The sequence below is a fragment of the Pseudozyma flocculosa genome, assembly GCF_000417875.1.
Source record: "Pseudozyma flocculosa PF-1 unplaced genomic scaffold scaffold00013, whole genome shotgun sequence".
Lineage (NCBI taxonomy): Eukaryota > Fungi > Basidiomycota > Ustilaginomycetes > Ustilaginales > Ustilaginaceae > Pseudozyma > Pseudozyma flocculosa.
The window spans coordinates 487879-515843 of NW_006920881.1; the positions used below are offsets into that span (position 1 = coordinate 487879).

Here is a 27965-nt window from a genome sequence, read left to right on the forward strand (position 1 = left end):
GCACGAGTCTCGCACGCACTCCCGTCCTATCCTGTCCTCACAGCACTGCATCAACACCTCGCAACCACATCCACCGCACCAAAGCCAGCCAGCCCGGCACCATGGACCCCGTCGACGTGCAGCACCTCAAAGAGGGCGAGGTCGACCTCGGCACCTCAATCATGGCCGTCGCCTACGACAAGGGCGTCATCATCGGCGCCGATTCGCGCACCACCATGGGCTCCTACATCGCCAACCGCGTCACCGACAAGCTCACCCACCTCGCCGACCGCATCTACTGCTGCCGATCCGGCTCCGCCGCCGACACCCAGGCGCTCGCCGACATCGTCACCTACTATCTCGAAATGTACTCGGTCAACATGGCCGAGCAGCCCGACGTGCGCATCGCCGCAAACATGTTCCAGGAGATGGTCTACAGCAACAAGGACAGGCTCAGCGCAGGCATCATCGTCGCAGGGTGGGACAAGAAGAACGGCGGCAAGGTCTTCAACATCCCCCTCGGCGGCGGCGTCTTCGAGCAGCCGTGGGCGATTGGAGGTGGGTCTCTCTCGCGCTGTGTTATTGATCTCTCCCGCCACGGTATGCTGACCCTCGCCTCGACGCGCTACTCTCACTCCGCTGCTTGCCAGGCTCGGGCTCGACGTACATTTACGGATACTGCGACTCGACCTGGAAGGCCGGCTGGGGCAAGGAGCAGACGATCGAGTTTGTCAAGAACGGTGAGTCCGCCCCTCGGCCTGTCCACCCTGCGGCCAGACCATCGCGCTGAGCGCAACGAGGCTGATCATCATTCTTTCCACTCTGGACGGCACCCTCTCACGACCCACCCGCGCAGCACTGGCGCTGGCGATGCGACGAGACGGCTCGTCCGGAGGCACGATCCGCATGGCAGACATCACAGAGGACGGCGTGGAGCGGCACTTTATCCCGGGCGACCAGCTACCGGAACTCGCCGACAAGATCGTCTAGACGCACTGACTGAGCGCAATCTCACTTCGTCGTTGTAAAGCTGCATGGAAGTACGAGGCGCCCAAGGGCGTCATGAGTTCCGCCCGTGCGGACGAGTGTTAGTTTGCAGCTCGCCGATGTACAAGGTTCTACGGGGCCACTCGAGGGAGCGGGTGGGGAGGCTGCGGGTCGAGATGAGCTTCGCCCTGTGAAGGCATGGAAGTGGACGGGCGGCAGCACACAGCCCGCGGCTCTATTACCGGATGTCCCGGAAGACGACGCGAGGCCGAGAAGTCACTGGACGTCCTCGGATCTCGAACGGAAGAGACGCCAGGCGATGGCCATGTGCGCCGCCCACACACGCTTGCCCCGCCTCCAGCCCTGCTCCAAGGCGTTGCAAAGGCAAGCCTGGTCGTTGCGAGACCACGAGGCGACCGCATCGCGAGATTCGCGCGTCGCTTGGCGACGCTGACCCACCTTCGCCCGCCGCACTGCTCTCTCGCAGCCGACAGTGGACAGTGCTAATTGTTTCAAGACGAAGGCGCACCACCAAGGACAGAGGAGTGCTTGTTGAGCAAGTCTCGCTAACGAACAAGTGCGGATGGCACACATGCAACGACAGAAGACATGCACATGGGCGCGCCTCGAAACAGAGATCGGGGTGGAGGGGTCGCACCAGGCGCAGAAATCTCGACGACTGTCAATCAGGAGTTGTCGTTGTGCAGCACGCCAATCACATGCTGGCCGCCGTAGACTGTGAGGGCACGCGCATGCAGCGATGGAACGTCCGGTAGCAATGGTCAGCTCTGATACACCGACCGCTTTGCTTCCCGGTGCGGGATCCGCCTGAGGCGGAATGGCTCACTGTAGACATAGTACTCGACTCTACGGTGCGCATTCTCGAGCTCGCCGACGGCGCGGGCCGTCTTGGCATTCTTGTTGGCGGGGACGCACTTGATAGTTACGTCCTGGAACAGCGGCCCATCGATCGACGAGCCGAGATGCCACGGCGCCTTTGCGCCGCCGAGGGTGTAGAAGCACAGCTGGCTCGCGTTGTTGTCGTCGGTCGTCACCTCAAAGTCGCCGACGCCCGGCACGCGGTAGCTCAGCGTGGAGGACGCAGTGCACATCTCGGCTGACAGGGTGATGGAGAGGATCGCGGTGGCGATGAGGGAGAGGGCGTTGCAGAGCTTCATCTTGAAGTAGGTGTGAGCGGGATTTGGAGGGAGATCGGATCGAGGCAGAGAGAGTTTTTGCGAGGCTGATGCCGTTGCTGGGAGCGGAAGAACGTTCCGAGGAGCGAAGACAGTTGTTGAGATGAGGGCAAAGGAATGCGAAGACGAGAGCTTCCAGACGGTCGTTATATGGCCAAGAAGCCTGGCTTCACACGTTGCGCGCTGTCGACCATTGAGCGGTTTCAGGCGATGGGCGCTCAAACCTCGAGCGGTCAAGCATCGACCGGCCAAAGGTCGAACGGTTGCCCGAGGTGGGGTTTGCATCCATAGGGCGGGTTAGATTCCGTCGAGCAGAGAGAGCGACCCAGCGGGTATCGCACCTGGCAGGGCTTCCACCGTCGAGGGGTAGCCATGTGTCGGGCCGGGTCGGCGTTCGGGGCCTACGTGACAAGTGGGGGGACCGAGGTACAGACGTCGTGAGTGGGGAAGGATGGACCCGGACGGTGAACGAGGCGAGCCGATGGCTTAGCGCGTTGACCTCTCTCGACGCCCTTTATTCCGCCCAGCGGTCAGAATCTCGCTGTGGACCCATTGCTATCATTGGCCGGACTACCGCCGTCGGCCTCATGACGTGGCTCAGCCCGCTTGGCCAGATGTGGGAGGAAGGACGAGGAGCAGAGCTGCGACATCGAGTGCCGGGATGACCGGATATCTGTCCGGGTGCGCGGCGATGAGGTCTACAGAGAAAGGCAGGGACGGTTGACGCCTGGACGCGCCGTCAAAGACCGACTCGGGCTACCGCTGAGCAAGATTGTGAGCGTCGCGGTCGAGGTGGGAATGGCGAGAGACCGGCGCACGACTGCGTTGAGCATTCATACTGTCGACGGGATGCAGGCACACCAGAGACACCAATTGAGCCCATCATCACCGATATCCGGAGCCCCGGCTGACGGTTCGCGCGCCGCCTAGCGACGAGGCGCCCGGTCCACCGACGGCCCGCCTCGTGCTCGAAGGGCTCGTGGAGCGTGCATTGCCTGCGTTGCCAGCACTGCCCGATAGGTGCATGCCGAAGAACGATGGCGACGACGTCGACGCCGGCACCCCGCTCCCACTGGCGGTAGCGTCTCCGCTACCCGGGTAGCGCCCAGCGACCGCGCTCCTTGCACCCGGGCCTACCGGGTTGAACGGGCTGGGGCCGGCCGTCGAGCCAGACCTGGCACCGCCGTTGGCCGACGACCCGCCGCTGAGGGACCCTTGGACGGTCTGACTCGCACGCCTGCGCCCGCCCACGGTACCGCCACCCGTGCGGAGTGGGGCTGCGCCACCGCCCCCGCCGCCTGCCGAGGACAGCGCCGAGTTTAATTGGCCAATCATGTGGGTGTTGCTGTCTCCGATGCCGCCACCGCCGGCGCCTGCAAGGCCGGCCCGTCGAGCGCGCTCGTGCCGGGCCTGCGTGACCTTGAAGTGGGTGAGGAGCTCTGCCCACTTGATCTCGTCCCGTGATGCTGTCTTGCCCGGCCCGCGGATCGTCTGGGCGTAGCTCGATCGGGGCACCGAGTGCAGGAAGCCGAGGCCGTTGACGGCGTTGAGCCGGTTGCGGAGCGTGACAAAGGCCGAGCTCTGCGGCAGCAGCATCAGCAGGCCGTACAGGCACTTGAACAGATACGGGTGCTTTTCGGGCTCGAGCAGCTGAAGACGCAGCGCGGTAAAGATGGGCGACTCGAGTAGCTGGACCAGCTTGTCAATCTGGATCAGCAGGCTGACGGTGATCTCGAGCTGCTCGGCAAAGATGCCGAGAAGATTGCTGGCGTGCTCGTAGGCCTGGGCCAGCAGGCAGAGGCTGAAGGCGGCGACGGCGTTGTGGCACCAGCTGCGGTAGATGCTGGCAAACAGCGTCTGGCCGTCCCTCGAGTCGAGGTTGCGCAGGCGCTTGCGGAAGTCGGCCAGCTCGGGCGAGGTGATGAGGATGACGTTGAGGTTCTGGACCATGATGCTGGCAAACTCGAGGTCCTCGTCCTTTTCGAGGATCTCGGCGAGCGTGCGGAAGATCCTCTCGGTGTGCAGCGAGGCGCAGAGCTGGCGGATGATGAGGCTGCCGCGGGTCTCGAGCAGCCGACGGTCGGTGCTGAACAGGCTGAGCAGGTTGGCCATAAAGGCGTGGAAGTACGAGTCCTCGGATGCCGAGCTGATCTGGGCGAGAAGGCGCAGATCGCAGCGGATGACCTCGTCGCTCGGGTCGGACAGGGTCTTGAGCAGCGCGGGAAAGGTGCCGTCATCCATCGAGAGGATCTTGCGCGGGCATTTCTGATGGAGCATCAGCAGCCACTCGAGTGCCGTCACTCGCGTCTCTTCGTGCTCGTCGAGCAGCTGGAGCGTCAGTGCATTGACCGTGGTCTGGTAGTCGAAGGGATCGCGGTCCACCACGGTCGGCGATCGCGACCGCGACTTGGAGGCTGGCGCTTCGAGCTGAGTGGCCGTGCCAGCGCCTTCTTCGATCCGCGCGTTGGCAAGGCTGGCCGCGATGCTGTCGTGCTCCGAGGACAGCGTTGCGGCTCGGCTGCGCGGCGAGATTGGCGGTGAAAAGGCGTCCCGCAGGTTCGATGGCCCGGCGGCACCTTGCGACGAAGGCGCCTGCCTCCGCGCTACCGTGTCGGTGTGGCTGGCCGGCGTCGAGGCGCTGGGGACGATTGACTTGTCGGCAGCTTTCCCGGCGGTCGTCGTCGTCGGGCTGCTGTTGGCCGCGCGATCCTTTCCGATCCGCTCGCGGACATCGCCGGAGTTGGAGCTCGGCGGCCGCACGATCTGCGGCGGGGGAACGGGAGGAGCAGGAAGCTGCTGGATGACACTGACGAGGTTGGCGTTGGTGGCGTTGGCGGCAGCCGCGATGGCCGGGCTGTGGTGAGCCAGGCTCGGCAGGATGGCTGGGATCAATCGGGGCGTGAAGGGCACGACGACGTCCTTGACGACAAGAAGCAGCTCGGCAATCCACTGGAGCGTGGTCGCCTGGATCTCTTCGTCGGGATAGCTGATGTGGTTGATCAGGATGTCCATGATGGCGGCGTAGTCGATGCGGATCTCGTGGCCGTGGACCCAGATGTCTTCCTCTTCGAGCTCGTCGTCGTCCTTGTCGATCACGCTGCCCTCGCCCTCCCCGCAGGCGCCGGCGGCCTCTGTCCCTAGACCGTCCCCGCTTGTAGCCACGGCCTCGGTCTGCTGCCCCTGCGGCGCGTCCTGATCCGGCGCCTGCGAGGCGCTGGTCGTGCCCGTGTCTGCGGACGCCGTGGCCTTGCGCTCCTCAGCCTGCCGCCTCGTCTTTGCCGCTCTTTCCGCCCGTCTCTTCTCCGCCTCGGCGCGCAGTGCATTGACCTCTGCCGCTTCGCGGATCTCGCGGAGGAAGTCGGCGAGGACGTTGGCTGTGGCTACGCGGACATCCGTGTTAGGGTCGCTCAGGTACTTGAGGAGACCGTCGAGAAAGGCGGGGAGGTAGCTAACCAGCTCGAGGTCGGGCACCGAGTCGAGTACGGTGATCCAGCTGACGAGGTAGTTGCGCGTAAAGGGGCTGAGGACGTATATACGGTCCGCCAGCAGCGGCACGAACCTGGCCAGGGAAAAGACCTTGTTGGCGGCCGTCCCCTCGGCGTCTGCGATGAGGCCGTGCGCCTTTTCCCTGGCGACGTCGAGCTGGGCCGTGCCTCCGCTTATGCCGCTGGCCGCATCCTGTCGAGAGCGGATGAGGGCGATGTCCTGATACTGGGAGGCGTAGTGTGGCGCGGCCTCGCAGACGACGTCCTTGAGAAGCCGGTCGAGCAGCTCGGCCCCGTTCTTGACCGAGAGCTCCGAGTCAGCGGCGAGCTGCGGTAAGTGCAGTCGAGGGATGTAGGAGCGCGTCGACGGTCAGCGCATCGTCAGACTCAAGGGGGGGCGCGAGCGTCGGGGGCGCACCTTGGAAAGCGAGTCGAAGATCTCGTTGAAGTAGACGAGGATCTCGCCCTTGCACACCTTGGCGATGTTGTAGAAGCTCTCGCAGGCAAAGTACCTGGGCAGGGCAAGACGCCAGGGGGCAGAGAGTCAGCGATGGCAGCCCGGGTTCGGTCCGGTCGGCGGGGCCGGCTTGGCACTCACCGGATCTTGCTGTCTGGGTCGGCAAAGCACTCGAGCACGGGCTTGGCAATCTGCTCGAGGTACGGCGCAATCTCTACGCCGAGGGCGATGCCGATGCCGGCCAGCCCGATGAGACCGCCGTTGCGCGCGTTGACATTCTGCGGCGACGCCGTGAGGAGCGAGCAGAGCTGCTGTACGATGAGGTTGACGCGAGCGCGATCTCCTCTAGCCAGGCAGTCGCGCACTTGCCTGGCGAGGCAGAGACGGAGCAAGAGAGGCAGAGGCCGAGACCGGGGGGATTGGGGGCAGATACTGATCAGCGCTTGCCTCGGCCTTTGCCGGGAGCGGGGCCACATCGGCCCATCGGCGCGACTTACCGTTCCAGGTCCAGGGTGGCCGCCTTTCGCTTGTCGTAGACGCTGTTGAGCAGCGCCTTTTGCAACGCGGCATCCATGGCTGGCTAGGGAGATTGCCGAGGCTATCTAGGCGGGCAAGACGACCGCCGTAGCCTTTGGTTGGATCAGAGGGCCTCGGGAGGCCTCAACACGGCGATATCTATGAAGTGATGCTCTCTGTCGGGACAGAGCCGACGTTGGCGCCGTCGAAAGCAGAAGGAGGTTGCCCGTCGGAAGGCTGCCGGTGCGGTGCGGAGGCCGAGACGTGGGCGCTGACGGGAGAGAAGAGTGACAATGGATCGAGGTCGAGGTCGATGTCGTTGAGCAGAGAGGGTAAGCCTGGCCTAGGTTGGTGAGTACGTTGGGATCCGAGGCCCATCGGTCCTAGGGCAGGCAGGGGTCCCTGCATGTCGCTCGAGCCTAGCTGGCCGGCCTCCCGCTTAGCCTGGACTGGCCTGGCCCGAGCTTCTCAGGGCGACTGGGCGAGCACGCGTCCTCTTGTGGAGGTATGATGCAGCCACCCTCGCCGGCCAGAGGACCGGACGGCCAGGGGCCTGGCCAAGCCTGGCCTGGCCTGTCTTGGGCGAGATGTTCGGTGGCCAGGCCAGGCCAAGCCCAGCCCCGGCCAGCGGGCGGGCTGCCAAAAAAATTCAAGCGAAAATCTCCAATTTTTTTTCGTTTCTTTCTCGTTTTCGTCCTGGGCCCCTCGCCCCGCCCTCTTAGCCTGACCAGCAGCGGGCCTGGCCGTCTAGTTCGGCGTTGTGGTGCTGCAGCGGCGACCCCTTTCGCCTTGGGCCTTGGTTGCCTCTGTCTGTCCAGCTCGTCAAGCTTGCCCACCCACCCTCTAACCTCTCTTCTCCATACGACAGCAACAAGGACTCGCATCGTCATCTACCTCTGACCAACGACGGCGGCGTCGCATCACCCTCTCTTTTGCAACACCTCGGACGCGTCTTGTCTCTGCCCCTGCGTAGAGCAAGCTCGACGAGATCGACGAGCACACAAGAGCCAAAGTATCGTGCAGCAGCGGCGGCTCGACTCGAGATCCCTAGCCTCTTTGTCACCTCGCGCGCTCGCAGCTTCGCCTCCGCGGCAATGGCCCAGGTCGCTGCACGGTCGGCACAGCAGGCCAATGGCTCCTCGCCGCGCCACTTTCACGCTGCCGGCCACCATCGGAAGGGCAACAGACAGCCGGACTCGTCCTCCAGCCCGCGGTCCTTCTCCGGCGACAAGCTCAAACGCTCCGCCAGCTTCTCCGCATCCTCGCTCCCTGCGACACCCACCCACAAGCATACCAAGTCCACCTCCTCGGTGTCCAAGGATGTCTCCCGATCGGCCGACGGCGGCGAGCTGCAGGCCACCATGAAACAGCGCGGCATGCTCCACGCGCTCCTCGCCGAGCCGGTCCGCTTCGTCAAGTCCAACGAGAAGCAGGGCCAGGACTACTCGTCGATGGGCATCGTACCCGTAAACGAGGCAGGGGCCAGGCCCAAGGCCAACGGCAAGGCCTCCGCCGACTCCCTGATGCTCCACACCTCGTCGCCCAAGCTCAACGGCAACGGACCCACGCATTCGGCGACAAGCGCCAACGGCACCAGCGCGGAAGCCGGTCCCTCTTCCCTGGCCCCCGCCTCGCCGACCAAGGCCAAGAAGCAGGCGCGCGACTTCTACCCGTACAAGATCTCGCTACGCTTCCCCGGCAAGGTGCGGCCGGCCGCCACGGGCCTGTCCAACTACGGCAACACCTGCTACATGAACAGCGTCATGCAGGCGCTCGTCCACACGCCGCCGCTTGCCTACGCGCTGCTGACCCAGGAGCTCGAGGCGCTCCACGGCGAGTGGGGTGGCAAGCCCAACGTCAACTTTGACGCCGTCGCTGCGCTCCACAGCTTTGCCAAGCGATCGCTCCAGGGATCCCGCAACGTCAACGCTCCCCAGGAGTTCAACCGCAACCTCAAGGCGTTCGCCAAGCCGCTTCGCCAGGGCAGGCAGGAGGACGCGCACGAGTATATGCGCTTCCTGCTCGAGGCCATCCAGCAGTCGTGCCTGTCGCGGGCTCCCAAGGGCTTCAAGCCCGACGACCCAGCCCGGCAGACGACGTTTGTCCAGAAGATATTTGGCGGCAAGCTGAGGAGCCGCGTCACCTGCCACAACTGCAACCACAACTCCGACACCTTCGACCCGATCATGGACCTCAGCCTCGACATGCGCAAGGGCATCAACTCGCTCGGCGACGCCTTCCGCGCCTTTGTGGCCAAGGACCGGCTGACGGGAAGCGAAAAGTACCGCTGCGACAGCTGCAAGCGCCGCGTCGACGCCACCAAGCAGTTCACGATCGAAAAGGCGCCGCTTGCGCTGACGATCCACCTCAAGCGCTTCACCATCTTTGGCGGCAAGATCTCGCGGCAGATTGCGTTCGAGGACTCGATCAACATTGCCCCGTACATGTCCGACCGCTCCGGGTCGGCGCGGTATCGCCTCTATGCCGTCGTCCACCACTACGGGTCCGGGCCCAACAGCGGCCACTACGTGGCGAGCGTCAAGTCGCCATCGGGCAAGTGGACCCACATGGACGACAGCCACGTCTCGGAGATGAACCGCCAGGGCCCCATCGGCGATGCGAGCGCCTACATCCTCTTCTACCTGCGGGAGGAGAAGGAGGCGCTGGAGCAGGCAATCTCGGCCACCGCCGGCGTCGGTGGCGGCGGCAAGGGCAAGGCCTCACCGGGGTTTCCCGGAGCGCAGGAGGGCGCGTCTTCGAAGAAGCGCAAGCAGTCGACGCGGTCGGAGCTCGACGAGAGGGATCCGGACAGCTCGGACGCGGATTCGTCCGACGACGACTCGGGCGCAGCACCGCCAGCGTCCTCGATGGCTGCCAAGCTCCAGCGGTTGTCCGACAAGCAGCGGCAAGAGCTGCTGCGAGCCAGAGCCAAGTCAGCGGCGTCATCGCCTTCGCAGACCTCGGAACTCGCCAAGCCGCAGAAGAAGAAGCCCAAGCAGCAGCGCAGGGACACGGCGGCCGCCTCCGGCGCCAGCGAAACTTCGGAGCAGGAGAGCGACGGCGGTCCGTCCGGTCGTACGACGTCGAGCGCCAAGTCGAGCAAAGCCCTCGACGGGCTTCTCTCCTCGAAGCCCAAGTCGGCGGCGAGCTTCTATGGTTCTAGCTCTGGCGCCAAGAAGGTCAACGGGTTGCTCGACTTTGGCGACGAGGACGGCGACGAGCTGGGCACGGCGGTGGCGCGCGACGAGTACGAGAGCCTGGTGGGCTCCAAGGCCAACGGCAAGCCCGCCTTCGCCCTTGCGTCGTCGGAAGCGCCGAGCGACGACGACGACGACGGCTCGTCCGCCTCTGCGCAGCGTGTGCCGCTGTCCAAGAAGCAAAAGCGGCTGCAGAAGAAGGCGGCGTCCTCCGTGGCCCTCGCCGCCAAGCGGGGTCCGACTGCGTCGCCCTACGCGCTGGCGCAGATGGGCGGCGGTCACGGGCCCAACAATGCATCGGGCAGCGCCAAGAAGAAGAAGAACAAGAACAAGCACAAGGGCAAGCCCGACGGTCCCAGCGGCAAGCTCGCCTCTCGGATGAAGCCGCGATCGACGTGACCCGACCCGCCCGGCCCGCTGTCCTGCCTGCCTCCTGTCCGTCTTCACTTGCATGCCTGCTAGCGCTGCTTGCTTCCTTCGTGCCTTACCCCCTGCCCGTCCCCAGCATTAGCATCATCATCGAATCCTAATCAGCATCGACCCTGCTTATCCCACACGCCACATCCACGTCGCCGTCTGTCTGTTGTATGTGGTACGTGGCGAGACCGCGGTGTGGATGCGGTAGAGCGGGACTCTTCTGCGCGCCGCGGCTGGCTCGGATAAAGTGGAGAAGCGAAAAGGAAGAAAGGGATCCACGCGCCCGTGCGCGGCCAGAGACAGGTCGGCGTGGGGAGCTGAGAGAGCAACACTCAGGACTCTGTGTCGCTCGCACCACCACCACCACCACCACCATCAGCAACTCCACCAACACCACCACCGACACCACCAGCACTTCCAACAGCCTCTAGCAACGAGCATTAGCGCCTGAAGCACTTCGGTCTCGCACCACGGTCTCGCACTTCCATCTACACTCAAAACCGTCGATCACGAGGGGCAGGATGAGCGACACGGCCGCACTCAAGCGACAGCTGCAGATCAAGACGGGCGTGGTGAAGCGGTACGTCCCTCTCCGCCTCCGCCGCGGGCAGCAGCACTATGCAACCCTCTGACTGATCGCTCGCATCCCATCCCATCCCGCTTCGTGTTCCCTCGCTGCATCGCTTCTCGAACCCGGATTGGACATTGCCAGTCTGACGGCGGAATCGGCATCGTACGTCCAAGAGGCAGAGGAGCAGCAGAGGAGGGTGGACAAGTTCGTCGCCGAGGGTCGAGACGAGTGGGACGTCAAGAAGCAGGTGAGCAGGCAGCCCAGGGCCCGCTGCGAAACCCTTAGCCTTTGGCAACCTTCGCTTTTGTCACAACGCCCCGTCTCCTGGGGTACCTTTTTTCGGTGTCGCTGACTCGACATCGATCCTGCACCGCTTCGTTGCGCGGCATTGGCAGAGAGAGGTACTCGAAGACTGCCGCAAGATGATCCCCGACTGCCGAAAGCGACTCGAAAAGGCTACAGAGGATCTCGAGGTGTTGCTCGTACGTCTGCCGTGCCCTTCTTCCCTTCTTTATATCTGCCTCGTCGGCAATGTAGGGGGGCTCGACGACTGACATTCCATCCTACTGCTCTGCTCTGCGCCTCGTCTTGGCCTGGCCCGGCCGACCTATGCAGGAGGGAATCGGAAACGAAGACGCGGCGCTCGAGGAAGAGGTCAAGACTGCCCAGTCGTTCTGCGATAAGGCTAGGCAGAGCCTCAAGGCTTGAGACAGCGTTCAGGCACGCGGGGCGGGGGTCCATCCTGTCGAGTCGAGTCGAGTGCAGACGGGCTCAGACGAGCTCGGTGACAGCGAACGCTTCGACTCGCACCTCGACCAGCCATCGACCCGACCTTCTAGCACCTACCTGGTCGGAGCCGAATCGCAATCCCGTTTCATTGCCTGTGCGTCCGTCGCGAGGCAGTCTAGTCTGCGCAATGAAGCATCACACGAGAGCATCGCACGGCGCAGGACCTAAACGAGCGCGCGCGTGGGAGAGAGGGAGAGAGAATGGGGGGGCGGCACGTGGGACTCTGATTCTTCGCTTGGACCGAGGGTACTAGCACAACAGGGCGGGGGGCAGAGCGGGGGCGGGGGGCGTCTGTCTGGGGAGATGAGGCCATCCATCGGACCAGGATGCGAGTGGAATGGACGGCGGGGGCAAGGGTGGAAAAGAGAAGCGCGGGGACCGGGTTCGGGGCCGGGGAAAGCAAGGCACGAAGGGACGAGAAGAGACCAAAGGGTTGGAGGATGAAAGGGAAGCGCAGGGGTTTCGAAGGAATGAGAATGGGTGGGCAGTGACTCTTTTATGTAGGAAGGACCGAAAGTTGGGGGGGCTTCAAAGGGGGCAGGCAGGCGGGGTACATGTAGACGCGCGACATGGGCGTCACCGTGAGCGAGCGGACGGGCGGGCGGGGGTTTCCTCTACGCCTCTAGTCTCTACCGGATCGAGGAAAGTGGTGGTGGTGGCTGTGATGATGATGACAGAGAGGAGAAGCTGATGCCCTTGTCCGAGAAGGGGAGGCCCGCAGAGACCAAAAACAAGGCTTTGGGACGGGAGAGGGCGTGACTGATGGATGCCGGGCGCAGCAGGCCATGGCGCACCGCCGCCGTGCAGAAGAGCAGAGACAAACGGGCAACAATGACACCCACACCGCACGGATGTGGACGGGCACGAGGCAGCTACCGCCGCCGCCGCCGCCGCCTCCGCCGCCGATTGAAACGATGATGGATGGGTCGGGTCGACTCGAGGCTGGCCGAGTCGAATCTAGGCCTTGACGCCGTAAAAGAGGATCGAGTGGAGCTGGCTGACCGGGGGAGCGCTCGGGGAGCAATTTTGCCGTGATGCTGGATGACTTGAGAAAACGAGCGAGGCGAGGAGCACTGTACACGTGAAAGCAGGAGACCGGGCGACCCTTGGATGGACGGATGACGCTGGAGATGTCGAGTCGATATGGCAATGCCGGGAAAGGGGCCCAGCCCGGCTGCGGCGGAGTCGTGTGTGGTTGCAGCCGGGCATGGGTTGTCGGAAGCCGAGGAGAAAGTCGGATGAGACGCACGGAGCGGGGCAGAGGGTTGCAAGAGGGCCTCCAGAGACCCTCGAGATCCCCCTCTTCCTTGATCGGGGCTGATAGCAACGGAGTCATGTCGGAAAGGGCCTTGAGCGTGGGTATTCCGTGAGGACGGAGCGCGGAACTTGCTGCGAATGCTGGAGAGGGGAGCACGCGCGGCTCCCGAAGCTTGAGAGAGAGAGAGAAGAGCGGAATGTTTCGCCGATGGCTGGGACGTCCAGATGCAAGGGCACGGGAGCATCGAGGTATGCACCAGGGCCTTGAGAGGCGCAGTTGATCTTGACGGGCGTGCCAGGCAGACGGCTCGAGGCATCGAGCTGCAACCATGGCCGGAGAGTCAGCGTCTGCGGCTGCGGCTGAGCAGATCTGATCCGCCCAGAGACCGAATGAATCGTCAAATCACGCTTCTATGCCGCCGCCGCTGTCGGCATCGCGTCGGGCATCGGTGCGCTGCAGGTGATCGTCGTTGCCGTCGGGAGGCAGCTCGGTCTTGCCGCCGACGACCGGCGAATCAGCGGGGCTGAACGGCGAGAAGAGGAAAGCGGACGGATCGCGCGTGTAGCCCGTGCCGTGGGCGCCGTCGTTGGGACCAGTGCCCTCCCTCGACTTGTACACCGGGGGTCCTCGAGGGGCATCGGCAAAGTGCAGGCTTGCGAATGCGTGCGCGAGGTCATGACCGTCGCTGGCGCCGTTGCCAGCGGCGGGATACATGTGCTGCGGCTGAGCGGGCTGCGTCCTTCCAGCGATGTGGTCCGACAGGCCCGGCGCGTTGGAGGCGGCCAGGAGTTGCTGCAGAGTCGATGGATTGATGGATGCCAGCGACTCGTAGGTGTGCTGCAGGTGGCGATAACCATCAGGGCCGTCCATGTGCGACGGCTGGTGCGGGGGAAAGGGGTGGTGCGGCGCATGGTGGAGCGGCTGCTGTTGCGGATGCTGATGCTGCGGGTACGGGTTCTGGTGCTGATGCTGGTGCGAGAGTGGGTGCTGCTGCTGCTGCTGCTGCTGCTGCGTCTGCTGGTGATGGTGATGATGCAGGGCCGAGGGCTGGGACGGAGGACGCTGCTGGACCGGAGCGGGCCTGTAAGCCGACGATCCATTGGAGCTGGCAGCTCCCGCATTGGCCGCGGCCAGCTGTCGGGCCAGCGTCGACAGGGGGTCGTTCGAGAAGGCGGCGTGGTCGCCACCGCCAAAGTGCGAGTGGCCGCTAGAGGATCGGTTGGCGCTGGCCTGAGCCGCGCTGAGGGCCGAGCCGAGGCCGGCCAGCTGCGCCAGCTGGGAAGGCGTCAAGGCGCTGAGCCCGGCGAGTCCGGCGAGGTGACCCAGCTGGCTCGCCTGCTGCACGGCCTGAGCGGCCGCGGCCGCCGCCTTGTCCCCCTGGCTCCGGCCCCAGCTCAGCCTGATGCGAGCGTTGCCGACGGGGAAGCCGTTCATCAGGTTGATGGCACGCTCTGCATCAGCCTTGTGGACGAACTGAACGAAGCCGCAGCCCTTGCCGGGAGGGATTTTGACGTAGGTGATCTCGCCGTACGGCTCAAAGAACTGGCGCAGCGTGTCCTCCGAGATGAGCGACGAGAGGCCGCCCACAAACACGGTCGTGTTGTTGGGGTCCATGGCGCTCGGTTTGGGCGGTCCACCGGCGGCGGCGGCGGCAGCCGAGCCGGCGCTGGCCGGGGTGAAGGTGCGGCCCGAAGGAGGCGAGACGGTGCGATCCAGCATGTCGTTGCCGGCCCCTGCGTAGCCCGGCAGCTGGGCGTGTAGGGCGGCTAGGCCCTGCTGCCCGTTGAGGCCGGCCTCGAACGGGGAGCTAGGCGTCAGGGGCGAGGCAAAGTGCATCATGTGCTGCTGCGGCGGTGGCGGTGGATGCATCCTGGGCTGCGGCGAGGCAATGTTGCGGCCGTACAGGCCGTGCTGCAGCAGGTAGGCCGCCGACTCCTCTGCGGCGGCATGGTGCGGCTTGGGCATCTGGAGCGGGTGCGGGTGGGCATCGGAGGCGCTCGCCACCGAGTTGGGCGAGTTGCGGCTCTTTGGCGTCGCAGTGCTCACCCGCAGCGGCCGGCCGGGCGAAAGGCCGTTGGCCGGAGAGATGACCACGCCCTGCATCTCGATCAGCGCCCGGTTGCAGTCGGCCTCGCGGGTGAAGCGCACAAAGCCGTAGCCGCGCGAAGCTCCCGTGACGGGGTCAGTCATGATCTTGGCCGACTTGGTCGAGAGGAACGGAGCCGGGCCCACGCGGGCGCCCGGTTGGTGGATGCCCTGCATCCGCTGCGCGTGCGCGTGTGCGATGGCAAAGGGATGCTGCGGCGGCCACGGCGGAGGCTGGAGGAACTGGGTCACCAAGTCCTCCTCGCGCAGGTCCGGACTGAGGTCGCCGATGAAGATGCTGAACTCTGGCTCTTTGGACCCACCGCCGCCGCCACCGGCGGCAAAGGCGGGTCTGCCAGGGACCTGGTGGAAGTCCCGACTGGCGGCGAAAGTGCCATCCGAAAGCGACGACTTTGGTCGCTCGTGGAGAATCGACACTGGCGAAGGCGAGGGCGCAAAGTCGAGAGGCCCCTTGGGATACATTGGCCGACCTTCTGCGATGCGGTCCGCGCCGGGCATGGCACCCTTGGGCGGCGGTGGCGACGAAGAGTGCTGCAGCGGCGCCGGAGCCTGGCCTGCTCTGGCCGTGTCCATCAGCATCCCGGGACCGAAGAAGGAGCCTCGCGACAGCGGCGATGCTGTTCGTTCGAGGTGACCCTGCTGTCGAAACCGGGAGCTGGCGTCCAGAGAGACCAGGCGAGACGCGCCATCGTCCGGGAAGACGCCCCTGGGCATGGCGAAGCTGGTGCCGTTGCGCAGCTCGGCATCGGCGATGGGATCGCTCTGGTACTGCCTTGGTAGCGAGACACCGCCATTAGGGGCGCTGGTCGACATGCCGGACGTTTGGGTTGTTGTTGTGGTCAGGCCAACGACCTCGTCCGAGGCGGGGCCAAATGAGCTGGGCGTGCGATCCGGGATGGGAGGTCGGCCGAAGCGGTGACGACAGCGGAAGCGTTGAGCCGTGGGAGGCGTCGTGAGGTCGCGGTGGCGGGCGGACTAGGAACGGATCGCAAGAGAGGGAAGGGGAAGGCGAGGCTGGGGAAGAAAGCCTGATCTAGGGTGGTGAGGGGAGCTAGGTGGGTCGGGTCGGAAGGTGCGGCTCCTGTGTCCGGAGAGATGTCGATGGGCGTGCTGGTGAGACGGGCGGCCGTGCTTCTGTTGCTCAGGTGGTCGCACCAGGCAGGCAAGCAGGAGAATTGGGCGGGGCGGACGAGCAGAGACGTGTCGCGACAGATGAAGGGGGCGCGGTGGACGGCCTGTGACAGAGTTTGCGGTCCGAGCTGCGCAGGAACACTACTCTACCGGTCGGGTCCGGGTTCTTGCTGCCTGTCGACCACAGTGGCGGCCAGGTGTGCGGCCGCAACCGTCAACGGAGGCGTGTCGGCCCGGGCCTGGGCGCACGTACGTATGGCGAGCAGCCGAGAAGCAGCGCTCGGGGCTCTGCGCTTGGAAAAGGGACGACGATCGATGTACCCTGTGCCCAGCTTGTGCGACCAAGTCGACGAGCGGCGCTGCAGCTAGTGCAGATGCTGTGGCACCTCGGAAGGGGTAGGTCCGGGTTGAGGCGGAGGCGGGCGGGCGCCGTGCAAGGGCGGACGGCGCCTGAACCTTGTACGGCTGGCGGGTGCGCGGCGGCCGTTTATGAAGTGGTACGGCTAACAGCTGGCTCAAACGCGAATTGGCACGCGTCTCTGGTGCCGCCGCCGGGGGTGATTGGGATGGTCGGGAGGCGAGTCGAGCTGCAGGCAAGCTGACTTTTTCGGTCGTCCAAGGGGATGCTGGATGCTGGTGACGCGGCGGTACGACGGGCCCAAGGAAGGAAGGAAGAGGGCGGCGGGAAGGGCGTGCGTGAATCTAAGATGTAGAGGCGGAGGAGGAAGTATGGCCGAGTGTCGGTTCGTTAGAGAGGCAGGATCCCGGAATGGTACGGTATGCAGGTGGCGGATCGTGGAAGGGCTGCGAGCGAAGGCCTGAGCGGCAGGGTTTCCGTGTATGGCTGAGGAGGGGATCGTCGGTTCGCCGATGCAGGGAGCGGTGATGGGAATGGTGATGGCAGTGAAGGGCAGGGAAAGGGGTTGATGGTCGTGAACAGAAGTGTGCAAAGGGTCGGATGACGGGTAAGAAGGGGACAGAGAAGAGAGTAGAGCGTGTGACGAGAGAGTGCCGGGTGAGCGGAAGGCCGGTCGGGCAGGAACAGAGCAGAGAAAGCCTCTCTCTGTCTACGCGCACAAAAGGATGAGCCGAGATGGCGGACGGGCAAAACCTGATGGGCGAGGCAGGGCAGGGCAGGGCAGGGCAGGGCAGGGCAGGGCAGGCTAGAGGGCGGGGCCAGCGAGGCTACGGTAGGGTGTGAGACAGAAGGCGAAAAGCGAGCGAGCTGAGCTGCCTACAGACCAAAGGATGCAGAGCAAAGCGCGCACGGCAAGAGCGCACCACGGGCAGCTAGACTAGTACATACGGCCAGGAGGACGGGTCGTGCAAGCAAGCAAGGAGGCGGCGACAGGTCAACGACGGGGCGATAGAGCGCGTGCAAAGGCGAGGGCAGGCACGGCACAAGACACAAGAGGGAGCCCAGCAGGGCACGGCCAGCGCGTGGGGCCGCGAGGCCAGGCCTGCCACCAGCTACCGTACTTAGCATAGGAAAGGCCGCGAGGGCAGGCCAGGCCAGGCCATTCTTCAATCGCCGACACCGCCGCCGCGCTCGCCGCTCGCCGCTAGACGCTCGCCGCCCAACCGCACGGCCGCTGGGGCCGCCGCTCGCCGCCGCCACCAGCACCGTACCAGCACCACCACCACCACCACCACCGCCGACCAAACGCCCGCTTTCATTTGGCCTGCCTGGCTTCCTGTTGTACATATGTACATAGCCTTAGCTTTCGCCCGCCTCGCCAGGGCCCGCCGCGCCGCACCGCACTCAGCCTGAAAGAACAGGTACCCACGGGCACAGTCGTCGTCGAGCGGGTCGTCGCTGCGCATGCACACTCGGCTGTCTGCCAACCGCCCATCGTGAGATTCGAAGCTTAAGGCCAAGCCCCACGAACAGAAGACAGAAGAGCTAGCCCAAGTCCTGGAGGGTTGGCCAGCGGGTTCCTGCCTGCTCCCGCTCGACCTCGCCTGCCCCCGTTCGCTGCGCCATTTTGTCATGGCAGGGTGGAACAAACAAGCAGACAGGTACAGGTAAGTGGCAAGTTACGCCAAGCAGGTCGGGCTCGCCACCCTCGTTTGTTGTCGAACGACGGGGCCAAAAATAGGGCGCACAGGCTGCAAGCGCGGCGCTTCTAGGCGGGCCTGCCAGACCGGCCGAGCTCAGCGCCAGAAAAGACGTGTCTGCGCGGGCTCTGCCACCTACAAAGTCACCTCTAAGCTTCCTCCGCACGTATGTACGTACGAAGTGCAGGTTCCTGCCGGCCTCTACCTAGCTAGTGTACCACCGCCCGCCGCCCGGGTTTCTGGCGTGGTCCCCTGGTTTCGGCTGCGGGCGTCGTCCGACAGGCCAAACTTGCTTGGGCCCACCCGAGTCCAAAAGTTTTTCTATTGGTCGTCGGGAGCGGCCCACGCGCGTAGCGTCCGTGAGTGCAATTTTCTCGCCGGCGATTGACGCTGACGAAGGCCTTCCTTCCTGAGATGGCGCAGGCTCAGGTAGGGCTAGTACCGTAGCACAGCTACCGGTGGGTCGAGGGAGCAGGCGAGACCTGGGCTGCTAGGATGCCGGACGGCGGCGCGGCTCAGCGCCTTTCCCTAACAGCCGACCTCGGCCGTCGACGTGCCACCAGCCTCGGGTCTTTGCCTGCCGGTCTCGACTGACCCACCCCTCGCCCCCCTTTTCCGCTGCTCCTCTGGACCGCTGATCCTAGGGCAAAGCAAGCGGCTAAGTAGCGACCGTAGGTACTCTGCAAGCGAGGCTGCACGGTTACCACACTTCACCGTCAAGGTGAGGCTTGGTTGACCCCAGGCATCTGGTTGGCCAGGAGGCCGGGCCAGGCAGGCCAGGTCTTTCCCTCGACAACGCATCTCGACGCGCGCACGCCGTCTGCCCTCCTTGCGCTGGCTGCCATTCGCTCCCGTCTCGGTGCGATCGAGACGAGGCCAACGAGGCCTCAGGCTAGGTCTCTGGGGACCTGGGGACCGGGTGGTCTGCCTTATGTGTTGAGGAAAGATGAGCGCTCATCTTTTTGCCTTCTTACGTGGCACTTCGAGGTCCAGAGACAGCAGGCCTGGCCGGCGAGCAGACCACGACGACAACGACTGACTGCGGCATGGGAACGGGTTGAGGCACACATCAGCTTGGGCCGCCGTCGTTGTCGTGCGTCGTGCGTCGTCGTCGTCGTTGTCGTCATGGCCAGAGCCTCGGGTCACGGACAGCAGGCTAGGAGTAGTCGACCAGCACAGCCTCATTCGCACAGGATCGCTACAGCGCCTCGGCTGCCCTCGTCCTGCCCGCTGGCGCGCGACAGACAGACGGGCAGTAGTGTGCGGGCCAAGTCAGGTCCTCAACCCCCGACCGACGGCGGACAGGAAGCCGGCGTTTGCTCTTGCAGCGGGTTGCACTTTGCGCGGCCCGGTTCCTTCGGTGCGTCCCCTGCTCGTCGCCGTCGTCGGACCCGCCTCGTCGGCCTGATCTGAGCCTCTGAGTTCGTGCGCGCATGCTTGGCGAGGTCTGGTACCATACGTATCGATCTGGCCTGCACGCCAACTCGGCCCAACGCGATGGCAGCCCTCTGCAGGCCAAGCCGTCGCCGCTCGGAGTGCCAGCTGTACGTGTTGTCCACACGACGACGCGCCTCCGCATCGTTCGACGCTGGCCTTTCAAAGGTCCTCTGCTCTTCTCTTGCCGCAGCACCCGCCAGAGAGCAGGCCGGGGCCCAATCGGGTCTGTAGCGTGGCAGGGCGGCGACGACGGGCGCTATATCGGTAGGTTGCTGAAGCCTCAGACCCCTCTACGCATCCTTGCATCGGCGTTGCGTTCCATGCTGCGCCGTTCCTCGATGTGTTCCTGCAACGAACGGAACGACGCATGATAGTGCCTGTCCAACGGCCCGTACCGCGAAATCAACCAAGCAGCAGCGGGTCAGGCAGGCTATATGAGATCAAGATGCGACAGCAGACCAACGGCACAGGTAGCCGCTATGCGACACCTTCGAAGAGAGTACCAGTAGGCTGGGTGGTGTGAGTCGATGCGTGATTGGAAGAGAGCGTCGCCTGGGGGCTTGTTTTGAGCAGGCCGCCGTGATTGGAAGAGAGCGTCGCACGGGGGCTTCTTTGAGCAGGCCGCCCGACCAAGCTTTGAGCGCCGCAGACTCGTGCGAGAAATGTGGGCCTCCACAAGGCAAGCCAGCCAACCCCCACGTCGACGCAGGTGGGGGAGCAGGCAAAGGAGGGACCTCTGCGCGCATGGTCCATGCTCAACGCCGGCGCACAGGGGTCCGACGGTACAAGGCGGCGCTGGCGGCAACACTACCAGCAGCAGCACCACCACCACCACGATCGCCATCTAGACCACCGTCGACCTTGAAGCACGCCGCTCACGAATTCTTTACTCGACATCAACCCAGCCCGCCCCTGCACGTACGACCTCGCCGATCATTCACAAGGCCACGATGGGCTGCTTCAGCTTTTTCAAGAGGCCAAGCTCGGACAGCTCCTCGACCTACAGCGAGAGGACGCTGATCGACGAAGGCGCGCAGCACGTCAAGGGCGAAAAGGCCTTGTCAACCACCTCATCCAAGCCCAACGTGACGGGGCCCCGCCTCGAGGCACTGCGCAGGCGCATGGACGAAGAGGCCTGCGACTACTACATCGTCCCCACCGACGATGCGCACGGTAGCGAGTACACTGCGCCGAGCGAGCAGCGCCGTGTCTGGATCTCGAACTTCACCGGTTCGGCAGGAACAGCGGTGGTGGCAAGGGACTCGGCCCACCTCTTTGCAGACGGCCGCTACCACGTCCAGGCCGCCGAGCAGCTCGACGACAACTGGCGCCTACACAAGGTCGGACAGACCGGCGTAAAGGACTGGCCGGCCTGGCTTCTCGACCAGGTCACGGAAGGAGACAAGGTCGGCCTAGACCCAGCGCTGATCAGCTATACCGAGGGCAAGTCGCTCGTCACCGCCCTGATGACGAAGAAGGCCGAGGCCGTCTTCCCAACCCGCAACCTCGTCGACGTCGCGTGGGGCGACGAGCGCCCGGACCCCATCGACGCTCCGATCAAGGTGCACGAGCTCAAGTTCGCCGGCAAGCCCGCCCAGGACAAGCTCGCAGACGTCCGCAGGGACCTCGGATCGCAGCCGGCCAACTCTGCCTTTATCGTCCCCACCCTCGACGATGTCGCATGGCTGCTCAACCTCCGCGGCGCCTCGGTCCCGTGCAACCCGGTCTTTCCCGCCTACGTCGTCGTCTCCCGCGATGACACGGCGCTCTTTGTCAGCGATGCCCTCCTGGTGCCCGGCAGCGAGGCCGACCGCTACGTGCGCGAGGAGCTCAAGCTGACCGTCAAGCCTTATGACGAGGTCTGGGACTACCTCACTTCCCGGCAATGGGCCGGCGAGGCGATCCGGGGCGCCGACGACGAGGGCGAGTCGCGGGCCAAGCTCGTCTCTGGCGAAAAGGTGTCGTACGCCGTGGTCAACTCGGTGGGCGAGGACAACTTTGTCGTCGTCAACCCTTCGCCGCTGGCTCTGCGCAAGGCGGTCAAGAACCACGCTGAGCTGGCCGGCTTCCGCGCGGCCCACCTGCGCGACGGTGCCGCCTGGGTCCGCTGGGCGGCCTGGCTCGAGGAGGAGGTCAAGGTCAAGGGCCACCGGGTCGACGAGCACGCCGCCGCCGTCGAGTTCCAACGGATCCGCAGCAGCATGCCGCTCTATGCCGGCGAGGCCTACGACGCCATCAGCGCCTCGGGGCCCAACGCTGCCCTCCCCCACTACGAGACGCCGGCCGAGGGCAGCCGCCTGATTGACCGGTCCACGCCCTACCTCAACGACTCGGGCGCCCAGTACCACGACGGCACCATCGACTGCACGCGCACCGTGCACTTTGGACGCCCGACGCACGAGCAGAAGAGGGCCTATACCCGGGTGCTGCAGGGCCACATCGCCCTCGACATGGCCACGTTCCCCGCGGGCACGACGGGCGCGCAGCTGGACTGCCTTGCGAGGCAGCCGCTGTGGTCCGACGGCTACAACTACCTCCACGGCACGGGCCACGGTGTGGGGTCCTACCTCAACGTCCACGAGGGTCCGCAGGGCTTTTCGAGCTCGTCGGGCGGGTCCAAGACGCCCGTGGCGCTGCTCGAGGGCATGGTGCTGAGCAACGAGCCGGGCTTTTACGAAGAGGGCCACTTTGGCATCCGCATCGAGTCGCTCGTCGCCGTCACGCGCGTGCACACCCACCGCGGCTTTGGCGCGGCGGGCTGGTTTGGCTTCGAGCGCATCACGCAGGTGCCCATCGCCACCAACCTCGTCGACCACCGCCTGCTGACGTACGCCGAGGCGAGGTGGCTCAAGGAGCACAATGCAGACGTCCGGAGGAAGCTGCTGCCGCTCGTCAAGGACGACCGACGCGCCTCTCGCTGGCTCCGAAGGCAGTGAGGCCGGGCGGTAGGATGTTCGTTGTTCGTCTGTTTGTCTCGAAATCTTCCGTCCATCCCTGCTTCACCCGCCCGTCCATCTCTGCCTCTGTCGCCCGCCCGCACTGGTTAACGAATACATGTCACGATCCCACAGCTCAGTGTCTGTCAAAGTCCCGTCTTTCTCGTGATGGATTCGCGTTCGCCGGACGCATTGTGATGAGGGATGGTCTGACTCGGGTTGTTACGGCAAGGAAGAAGGCCTCGAAGGCGCGTCGATTTGGGTGGCCGTTGCGACGATACGATGGACGGCTTCGACGCCGATACAGATCAAGGCCGCGCGACCGTGCCGGCGCAACTTTGCTCGATTTCCCGTTGGCATCAGAGTGGGTCGTTAGGAATAAGAGTGCATGGGGATATTCAGCGAAACCGATAAGAATACTACTCTGATGGCGGGCGAGGCAGCAGAGAAGAAAGAGGATGAGCGCGAACTGGCGCGACAGAGAGGCGGTGGTGGTGCATGGAGGATAGCTTGGGCGCCGGGGCGAATCGTCCAGCTCGGTCGACGATAACGTCTTCCTCGCTTTCGCCGCCGCTCTCGTGTGCCTCATCGATAGAGAGACGTGTCGCGATATGATCGCCCGAGGCCGAGACCGTCGTTCATCGGCCGTGTCGAAAAGCTCTGGCGCGCTGTTCGTCGATTGCTCCACGTCTGAACGGGCGCATAGCAAGTTGAGCATCCAGAGAGGCCAGCAGCTGCACAGGCGGCTGGGATGCGGAGAGTTAGGGTCCTGCGGCCCTCCGTCACGCATCAAAAGGGTCAGCAGCAGCGGCGGCGGCGGAAAGTTTCCAGCCCAGTCAGCATCATCGCTGCTGCGCCCGGCCCACTTGCTACGTTCTACTCTCGATTGGAGAATAACGAAGGCAGGCGTCGTAGATTGATATCTTGGCCCGTGGTGTCGTCGCGACCTCTGTACCACCAGTGCAGCAGGATGTGTCGCGAGCAAGCCAAGAAGGAGGGGGCGGCGCAGCATGCTTCTGCCGCGGCTAAACGGGGGGCCTGGCAGGTGGCGCGGGGCGTGGGTGGTGGCCCCGCGCCGCCTCGCCTGCCTGTTGGAGTACTGCCTGCCGGGCTGCTTCTCGTCCATCGTGTAGCGTGGGGCGGGTGCGCGGGCCACCATCTCGACGACGTCAGACCGCCTGCCGGAGGTTTGGCCAGGGAGAGGCAGCAGGTGTGCGCACGTCGTCAATAATTTCCTGCCTGCCTGCCTGCCTGCCTGCCTGGGGGTTGCCCCGCTCGCACGGCCCATCGGCCGTCCATCGGTCACCATCGAAACTCGCCCTCATCCCGCCCTTCTCTCGTCGTCCCGCCCCAACCTGCCTCCCTCGTCTAGCCTTGTTTCTTCCTCCGTCCCTGTCCTCCTCTTTTCACCACCACCACCACCACCCTCACTATCACCACCGCCCACCACACCGCCACTTTTATCCTACTCTTTATCGCTCACCCCGCTCCTGCCATCGTCACCATGATGCGAGCGTCTCTCCCCCTCCGCCACCTGGCCTCGGTCAGCGGCAGGCAGGCGCTGCCCCGCTCTGCCGCCGCCGCCGCCCGCGCCGTCCGCCCCGTGGCGGCCCAGCCCGTCCTCGGTCGCGCATCGCCCTTCCGCTCCGGCATCGCCGCGGGGGCGCGCGGCCTCGCAACCACCGACGGCTCTCAGTCGGTCGACTTTGACCCCAACGCGGCCACCTCGATGGACAAGATGGAGCCCCCCGCACCCGGTGCCGACTTCAACGTCGTCATTGTCGGCGCCGGAAACATCAACTTTGGTGAGTGACCGGCGGCCGGCATTGCGACCGCGACGCTGCTTAGCGCACGAAGCTGAACGCAGCCATCGACCTGCCTCAACCCTCTTTCCACGCTCCAACAGGCTCCGACGAGGGACCCTGGAACCACTCTTTCCGTCTCGAGCAGTGAGTAGGTCCAGTGGATCGAACGAGATGCGGCGCAGTTGCAATTGCTTACCAGCATGCCATGTCTTGCCTCCCGCTCATCTCATCTCGTCGCCTCGCCGCCCGCAGCAAGCTGGGACCGCGTCTCAAGGTCGTCGCCCTCATCGACCCGAGCGCCCAGCGCGCCGAGGCCGCGCTCAACGTCAAGAGGAACTCGTTCGTGCTGAGCGCCTACAAGGACACGGTCGTCTATCCCACCTTTGCCGACTACGTGGCCAACATGAAGCCGCACCAGAAGCCTCAGTGAGTGTCCGGACCGACGCGAGGCCCTCGCAACGGAAGCGGGGGGGAGAAGCAGCGACACTGACCGCCTGCGTTTTTCACTCTACCCCCTTCTCGCCACACAGCGCCATCTGGGTCGGCTCTCCGCCGCAGTACCGAGGACGCGAGCAGCCGGGCATGGACCTGGAAAAGAAGCTGATCGAGGCGTTCCCGGACGTGGCCATCTTTATCGAGAAGCCCGTGTCGACGGGACCGGTGGCCGACGCGCAAAAGGTGGCCGACGTGCTGGAAAAGTCGGGCAACCTGATCTCGGTGGGCTACATGCTGCGGTACCTCAAGGTGGTGCAGAAGATGAAGCAGATCCTCGAGGAGAACAACCTCAAGGTGATGGCGACCAACGCACGCTACATTATGGCCTACGAGCACACGGCCAAGCTCGACTGGTGGGACAAGTCGCAGACGTGCGGGCCCATTGTCGAGCAGGCGACGCACTTTTGCGACCTGTCGCGCTACTTTGGCGGCGAGGTCGACCTCTCGACGGTGGCCGCGCACTCGCTCGAGTACTTTGAGCCGGCGGGCCACCTGTCCAAGATTCCCGTCGACGAGAGCAAGGTCAAGCCCGAGAACCGCATCCCGCGCATCACGTGCGCCACGTGGAAGTACGAGTCGGGCGCCGTGGGTTCGCTGACGCACGCCGTGTCGCTGCAGGGCTTCAACTACTCGACCGAGATCGACGTGCTGGCCGACGGCTACAGCCTGCGCCTGGTGGACCCGTACAATGCGCCGGCCCTCTACTTCCGCCGCCCGGGCGACGACCACGAGGAGGTGGTGCGCTACCAGAACGACGACCCCTTCTTTTCCGAGGTGTCGAACCTGATTGACTGCATCGAAAAGGGACCGGGCGCCTCTCCCATCCTCAGCTCGTACGACGACGCCGTCAAGACCTACGCCCTCACCTGGGCCATCCGCGAGGCGAGCGAAAAGAGCGCAAAGAAGCCCGCCAAGTGAGAAGGGTGTGTCCCTTCGCATCGCACCGCATCGCTTCGCATCTTGTCGGTCGGTCATTCCCTCGTTTTCCTGCCCGCCCTCCGTCTCTCTCGCCAAATAAAGCGTCCCGCCTGTCCTTGTCCGGTCATTCCGTCTCCTCTCTTTCGGGCCTCCTCCCTCGCCCTCGCCCTCGCCCTCGCCCTCGCCCTCGCCCTCAACCTGTCTGCTGTATACAAATTGTCTGAAAGAAATCCCCGAATCCGCAGTTGCAAAGGAGATTGGGCGGTGTGCTGGAAAGTGGCGAGCGGCATGGCCTGGCCTAGGGTAGCGCGAGGGAGGCACTGAACGGGTTGGCAGGTTGGCTGATCCGTGCGCGCTCTTCCCGCCAGGCCGGGGTGGAGGTGGGCCGGCAGGCCTGCCATCGAGGCCAGGCCAACGAGGATCTCGTCTCGTCTCATCTTCCTCCGACCCACCACCACCACCACCAGCGCGATTCACCATTGCATCCTATCTCTGGCTCAACAACAGTCGCATCACCACGACACCCCTCAACAGAACGACGCGACAGCAAAGAAGAAGGGGAAGAAGAAATGAGCACGACAACGACGGTGGATATCCCGGCCTCGGTGCTCGAGGAGACGAAACGGTTCCGGCTGTCCAAGTCGTCTTCGGCGGGTCTGGCGGCATTGGTGTACAAGATTGAGAAGAAATCGCTCTGCCTCGTCGTCGAAGACCGCATCGAGGGCGCCCTCGAGGATGTACTTGAAGGTGCGTTGTCCCCTTTCCCCCATCCCCCCTTCCCCTTGCTCGAAGTTTAGTGCTGGAATGGCGGAGATGGGCACTTGCTGATTCTGCGCATGTGCGGGGGGCGGGTGGACAACAGAGCTGCCAGAGAATAGCCCCAGGTTCCTCGTCGTTTCTTATCAACTCCAACACCGCGATGGTCGCGTCAGCTACGTACGTTGCCCCCCTTTCCTTTCCCCCCCCCGACGATCGATGACCCCCGTTCCTCAACCTGTCACCTCCCCTCTTCTCGTACACACCAACCGGATGTACACACCAACACGACGAAACAGCCACTCTTCATCCTCTAGTAAGCCCTGAACCCCCACCCTCGGCAGGTTGGCCACACGCTGATCCCTTCATCAACCCTCCCTCGCCACCCCGCCAGCTGGGCACCGACAACGTCTTCAAACGACCAGTCGATGCTCTACGCATCGGCCCTCTCCAACTTTTCCGTACAGGTCGACATCGCCAAAGTCATCGACGTGCGCGATGGCGAACTCTCCAAGCAGGCCCTCGAAGAGAGACTCGGCGCTTAACCCTTCCCTCGGCAGCGTCCTTGCCGCCTCCCGGATCGCATCGCATCGGATCGGGTCGCATCGGTTTGCACCTTTTTTTGAATACGGCCTCCAAGGTCGCAGATGCATTGGGGGGGGGGGGAGGTTCCAACAGTACAATTGCGCGTCTCGAGATAAAAATGGGGTGGGGGGGGTCCATGTTGCAGATATCCCGGCGACCGTCGACGCGCTTCAGCGCTTCTTCTTCCCGCCTCCCCCCCGACCGCCGCCAGATCGACCACCACCGGACCGACCGCCGCTCGACTTCCTGCGCCCGTTGACGTGCTCGAACCCATGCGGCATCCTCGGGCTCTTGGCATCTCCGACCACCGCCGCCGTCGCGCTCGTTTCGTTCACCTTGGGCGCCTGAGAGCCGGGAAGCCGCACCGCGATCTTGGCGGCCGGCGACGGCGCGGGCGCTGCGGCAGAGACGATCGCCGAGTCCAGCGCACTGGTGCTCGTCGCCGATGCGGGCCGAGGAGCATGCATCGACGCCGCCGCACCCATCTCCTTCTTTGGCGTCGCGGCGGCCGCTGCCACCGGGGGCGGCGATGGGGTCCGCGCGGTGGCTTTCGCTGCTGCCGCTGCTACCGATGGTGCGTGCTTGCCATTGGCAGCAGCGGCAGCACCGGCCGACGCGCTCGAGCCCACGGACCCGCCCACCAGCCGGGCAAACGCGCCGCTGTCGGCCGCCACGCGCGGTCGGACGGCCGCTCGATCTCGCCGAAAAGCGCCCGCCGCCTCGAGGGTACCCTTCGACGACGCCGTCGGGTGCTTGCCGTTGTCTGTTGCTGGCGCAGCGGGAGCCGCAGCAGCTGCTGAGCTGGGCGAGCGGGTGGCGCATGCCGCTTCCACTCCCTTTGATCGTGATGCCGGCATCTTCGGGCGGATTCGGCATTGTGGCAGGC

The 27965-nt window shown here is 64.8% G+C and overlaps 10 protein-coding genes across 10 annotated transcripts in view; 6 read left to right on the plus strand and 4 right to left on the minus strand.

Annotated features, from left to right (window-relative positions):
* Nucleotides 1–101: 101 nt before the first annotated feature.
* On the plus strand, nucleotides 102–969 carry PFL1_04163 (uncharacterized protein; the record flags this gene model as incomplete). The annotated part of the gene is made up of 3 exons (XM_007881687.1): nucleotides 102–537; nucleotides 630–719; nucleotides 836–969. 3 exons carry the CDS (start codon nucleotides 102–104, stop codon nucleotides 967–969), a joined length of 660 nt encoding a protein of 219 aa, XP_007879878.1.
* Nucleotides 970–1652: 683 nt separating this feature from the next.
* Nucleotides 1653–2144, minus strand: PFL1_04164 (uncharacterized protein; the record flags this gene model as incomplete). Its single annotated transcript, XM_007881688.1, has 2 exons — nucleotides 1653–1702; nucleotides 1814–2144. 2 exons carry the CDS (start codon nucleotides 2142–2144, stop codon nucleotides 1653–1655), a joined length of 381 nt encoding a protein of 126 aa, XP_007879879.1.
* A 903-nt stretch (nucleotides 2145–3047) lies between these two features.
* PFL1_04165 (uncharacterized protein) lies at nucleotides 3048–6678 on the minus strand (the record flags this gene model as incomplete). The annotated part of the gene is made up of 4 exons (XM_007881689.1): nucleotides 3048–5975; nucleotides 6066–6159; nucleotides 6246–6473; nucleotides 6602–6678. The coding sequence occupies 4 exons, from the start codon at nucleotides 6676–6678 to the stop codon at nucleotides 3048–3050; spliced, it is 3327 nt and encodes a 1108-aa protein (XP_007879880.1).
* A 1036-nt stretch (nucleotides 6679–7714) lies between these two features.
* Nucleotides 7715–10216, plus strand: PFL1_04166 (uncharacterized protein; the record flags this gene model as incomplete). The annotated part of the gene is made up of 1 exon (XM_007881690.1): nucleotides 7715–10216. The coding sequence occupies one exon, from the start codon at nucleotides 7715–7717 to the stop codon at nucleotides 10214–10216; it is 2502 nt and encodes an 833-aa protein (XP_007879881.1).
* Nucleotides 10217–10755: 539 nt separating this feature from the next.
* Nucleotides 10756–11513, plus strand: PFL1_04167 (uncharacterized protein; the record flags this gene model as incomplete). The annotated part of the gene is made up of 4 exons (XM_007881691.1): nucleotides 10756–10814; nucleotides 10947–11052; nucleotides 11201–11287; nucleotides 11421–11513. 4 exons carry the CDS (start codon nucleotides 10756–10758, stop codon nucleotides 11511–11513), a joined length of 345 nt encoding a protein of 114 aa, XP_007879882.1.
* A 1741-nt stretch (nucleotides 11514–13254) lies between these two features.
* On the minus strand, nucleotides 13255–15771 carry PFL1_04168 (uncharacterized protein; the record flags this gene model as incomplete). The annotated part of the gene is made up of 1 exon (XM_007881692.1): nucleotides 13255–15771. The coding sequence occupies one exon, from the start codon at nucleotides 15769–15771 to the stop codon at nucleotides 13255–13257; it is 2517 nt and encodes an 838-aa protein (XP_007879883.1).
* A 4763-nt stretch (nucleotides 15772–20534) lies between these two features.
* Nucleotides 20535–22520, plus strand: PFL1_04169 (uncharacterized protein; the record flags this gene model as incomplete). Its single annotated transcript, XM_007881693.1, has 1 exon — nucleotides 20535–22520. The coding sequence occupies one exon, from the start codon at nucleotides 20535–20537 to the stop codon at nucleotides 22518–22520; it is 1986 nt and encodes a 661-aa protein (XP_007879884.1).
* A 1504-nt stretch (nucleotides 22521–24024) lies between these two features.
* PFL1_04170 (uncharacterized protein) lies at nucleotides 24025–25738 on the plus strand (the record flags this gene model as incomplete). The annotated part of the gene is made up of 4 exons (XM_007881694.1): nucleotides 24025–24325; nucleotides 24427–24469; nucleotides 24578–24751; nucleotides 24856–25738. 4 exons carry the CDS (start codon nucleotides 24025–24027, stop codon nucleotides 25736–25738), a joined length of 1401 nt encoding a protein of 466 aa, XP_007879885.1.
* A 569-nt stretch (nucleotides 25739–26307) lies between these two features.
* On the plus strand, nucleotides 26308–27039 carry PFL1_04171 (uncharacterized protein; the record flags this gene model as incomplete). The annotated part of the gene is made up of 4 exons (XM_007881695.1): nucleotides 26308–26485; nucleotides 26601–26674; nucleotides 26794–26810; nucleotides 26889–27039. 4 exons carry the CDS (start codon nucleotides 26308–26310, stop codon nucleotides 27037–27039), a joined length of 420 nt encoding a protein of 139 aa, XP_007879886.1.
* Nucleotides 27040–27249: 210 nt separating this feature from the next.
* The window catches only part of PFL1_04172 (uncharacterized protein), a gene marked incomplete at both ends in the record, with an annotated part of 4280 nt that continues 3564 nt past the window's right edge, over nucleotides 27250–27965 (minus strand). The window contains one exon of the mRNA XM_007881696.1: nucleotides 27250–27842. Within this exon, the coding sequence (XP_007879887.1) occupies nucleotides 27250–27842 (593 nt within the window). The remainder of the gene's footprint in view (nucleotides 27843–27965) is intronic.